Genomic DNA, 3,630 nt, shown 5'->3' with positions numbered 1-3,630 from the left:
AGATATTAGATACACAAGAAACTATATCAAAGAGGTAGATGGGGAGAGAAGGAAGGGGGAAAGGATTAGAAAAAGAATCAAATTTCAAATGGCAAGGGGATCAAGAGTTGGAGGGAACAGAGAGGGACAGGAGGGAAGGTACAAAAAAGGATTAAGTTATGTTATGTACATTTAAAACACCCTATGATAAATGTAAACATTATGTATTGCAAACATGAGCTAATAAATAAATGCATGATTCATAAAAATGAATAATGAAAAAAAACAACATTTAGAATCAACACATGCTATTATATCAAATTTAAAAGCTTCTGCCTAGCAAAGGAAACAACCAACAAAATGAGACAATCTACAGAAGGGAGGAAAAAATGTGTAATCTATTCCTCAGAAAAAGGACAAATACCTAGGATAAATAAAAACTAAAGAGGCCACGGATTTAGCTCAGTGGTTCTGCCACCTGCCTTGCAAGCCCAAGGACCTGAGATAGATCCCTGGTACAAAAAAAAAACCAAAAAAAAACTAAAAATAAAAATAATTAGATCCCTCAAAATAAAGTACCTAATCAAAAAATGGGCCACTAACATGAATAGACACTTCTCAGAAGAATAAGTACAAATGGTCAATAAATTCATGAAAAACTGTTAAACATTTCTCTGGCAATTACAGAAATGCAAATTAAAACAAAACTGAGATTCTATTCTATTTCACTCCAGAAAGACTGGCTATCATCAAGAAATCAAATAACAAAATGGAGGAAGGAAAGGGGAAAGAGATGAAAACAGAATTAAGATGTGTTATGTATATCTATCAGCCCCCCACAATTAATGTAATCATTATGTACTACAAACATGTACTAACAAAAATTAAAATTAAAAAATAATAAATGCTGGGCTGAGAATTTAGGTCAGTGATTCCACTGCCTCCCCCACAAGCACAAGGTCCAGAGTTCAATCCCCGGTACCAAAAATAAATAAATAATAAATGCTGGTGAGACTGGGGGGGTAGGGATGAGCCTTTCTATGTTGTTGGAAAGAATGTAAGTTACTACAACCACTATGGAAATTACTATGGAGATTCCTCCAAAAGCTAAAAGTACAAATTCCATTTCACCATGTCATATCTTTTTAGAGATCTTCCTGAAAAAGAATGACATTATATCAGAGTGATACGAGCACACCCATATTTATAGCAGCACAAAACATAATATCTAAAGCTTAAAAGAAGCCTATAAATCCATCAACAGATGAATGGATAAAGAAAATGTGGTATTTATACACAATTGAGTATGCCCTGCTATAAAGGATAAATTTGAGTCATTTGAAGGAAAATAGATGCATCTTAAAACCATGACAATAAGTGATATAAATCGGACACACAGGCATATCAGACTCAAAAGCTAAATATCACATAGTTTCTCTTAAAGGAGAAACCCAAAGGATAAATAAAGAGAAAAACAAAAGATAGATAATAGCAAAATAGAAACACTTCTTTTTCAAATAGGAATAGGAAAAAGTACTGCAAAAATGTACCAATAAAAATGAAAAATCTTTAAAAAGACAATTAAATTACTAATAGAATTCACAACAGTGCCTGACATATAAATGACATATAATGTATTACTAGCTGACATGCACACAGAAATAGCTGAGCCAATAGGACTTTTTCTTAGAAATTAAAGCACAGGGGAACTATAAAGAGAAGGAAGCAGCTGGTAGAGGGACATGAAGCTGAAACAGTACATCAACAAAAGCCAGGTGGTAGAGGCAGGGCCATGAAGGGTTGCAGGAAATTCAAATTAAAACACATATATAGAGAGTAAAGAGAAGGAAATTTTGGAAGCAGATGACGAACCAGAAAGAGAACCACCAGGAAGAGACAAGGACAAAATTTCATTTGGTAAAAAGATAATTATTCTCTCTTCAGAAGTGAAACTTTGTCAAAGACAAGTCCTGAGAATGTCAGTTTTATGGAAGGCAAAATACAAAGACCTTGGGTACAAACACGGTTCTGTCAAATCTTGGCTACAGCAGGTGCACTTTGGGAAAGATATTTAAAATTGAGCCACAGATTCCTATATAAGATGGACTATAAATCATATCTACAAACTAAGATTTGGGGAATGATAAAAATAAGGTAAGGTGGGTGAAAACGCTTAGCACCATGCCTAAGACATACGAAGTGTTCAATCGTTTTTGTTTCACTTTAAGAGTTACCTCAGTGTATCTGAAAATGCTTCAACTCCATACTTGGAACAACAGTAGTCCCCAGAAATGAGAGCAACTCTTCCCATAACGCTGGAGACATTGACGATCCTCCCCCATGCTCTTCTCACCAACGGAAGCATGCTCTGGGTCACCTCGATCAAACCAATGAGGTTCACCTGGAGGACATACATTAAGTCCTCCTTCTTCTGCCACTCAGTGAGGGCTGTTGGGCTGGTAACACCTGCATTGTTGACCAGGCCCCAGAGTCCTAGAACAATAAAAGTCAAGTTAGGAAACGAGTCTCATAAAAATGATGACTGGTTACCTTTACTTAGTTTCCTACTAATAACTAAAAATGCTAGATAAAATATCTTTTTAATGTTTTTAAATGTGTCTATTAACAAGAGAGTAAGATAAATAAATCAATGATATAATGACAGGGCAAAAATTAAGATAGGTAAAAATCCAGAAGATAAATATATCTGATTCCTGGCTTTTGATTTGAGTGAATTTGCAAACCAACATGAACTTGAACTTCACCTAAGCTACAGAATGTAATCAAAGACACTTTCTTAATTAAATGGATATACTATCACTTAAGGGTGAGCAGCAAGTCCTTTGAAAGTAAATTTCTCTGTCTTGAACTTTAGGGTAGAGAAAATGAAGAAAGAATTACCCCTACAGGATCTCACAAACCATCCCTCATAAGAGTCTGCAGCCCAAATCAATCAGCACTATCCCGGGGGTTTAATAAACCTCAAGCCAAGAATTATGATTAAGATGGTCATGGGCTCTCAGTGCTCCCAGGTACCTGAAAAGCAAACAGATATTCTTGGGAGAAATCTATCTCTCACCTCAAGGAAACAGCAGAAAGTTACTAAGAAAAGCAGTAGCATACTGTCATATCACTAAATATAGGAAAAAATGAATGTGTAAGAATCATCAGAAACAAATGGCAGTAGAAAAAGACTCCCAAAGACATTAAACACTAGAATCACAAGACACACAAGACAAAATAAATACAGTGAATACAGTTGTAATAAAAGAGAGAGAGAGATTACAAAGGCTAATAAAGGCAAGATACTATAAAATGGTTGAAGCAGATTTGGGAAATTAACCAAATAAAAATTTTAGAAATAAAAAATATAAATATTTAAATTTTAAAATTTAGTGGATAAGTTGAATAGTATATACTTATAATTTAAAAGAGAAAGTAATAAATTGAAGACAGAAGGTATAAAACATATAGCCAGGCATACTGGCATACACCTGTAATCCCAGCACTCCAGAGGCTGAGGTAGAAGGATCACCTCAAATTCTAGTCCAGCATGGTCTGTATAGTGAGTTCAAGGCCAGCCTGAACTAAATAAGGAGAGACTGACTAAAAAAAAAAAAAAAAAAAAAAAAAAAAAAAAAAAAAAAAAAA

At 34.5% G+C, this 3,630-nt stretch overlaps 1 protein-coding gene across 1 annotated transcript in view; it reads right to left on the bottom strand.

Moving 5' to 3' along the window:
* The window catches only part of LOC104876546 (17-beta-hydroxysteroid dehydrogenase type 6), a 36,784-nt gene that overhangs the window by 13,494 nt on the left and 19,660 nt on the right, over positions 1–3,630 (bottom strand). The window contains exon 3 of the mRNA XM_019210739.2: positions 2,214–2,472. Within this exon, the coding sequence (XP_019066284.1) occupies positions 2,214–2,472 (259 nt within the window). The remainder of the gene's footprint in view (positions 1–2,213; positions 2,473–3,630) is intronic.

The sequence above is a fragment of the Fukomys damarensis genome, unplaced genomic scaffold (assembly GCF_012274545.1).
Source record: "Fukomys damarensis isolate Sample0158 unplaced genomic scaffold, DMR_v1.0_HiC HiC_scaffold_15, whole genome shotgun sequence".
In the NCBI taxonomy this organism is placed as follows: Eukaryota; Metazoa; Chordata; class Mammalia; order Rodentia; family Bathyergidae; genus Fukomys; species Fukomys damarensis.
This window is presented reverse-complemented; position numbering and strand designations above follow the sequence as displayed.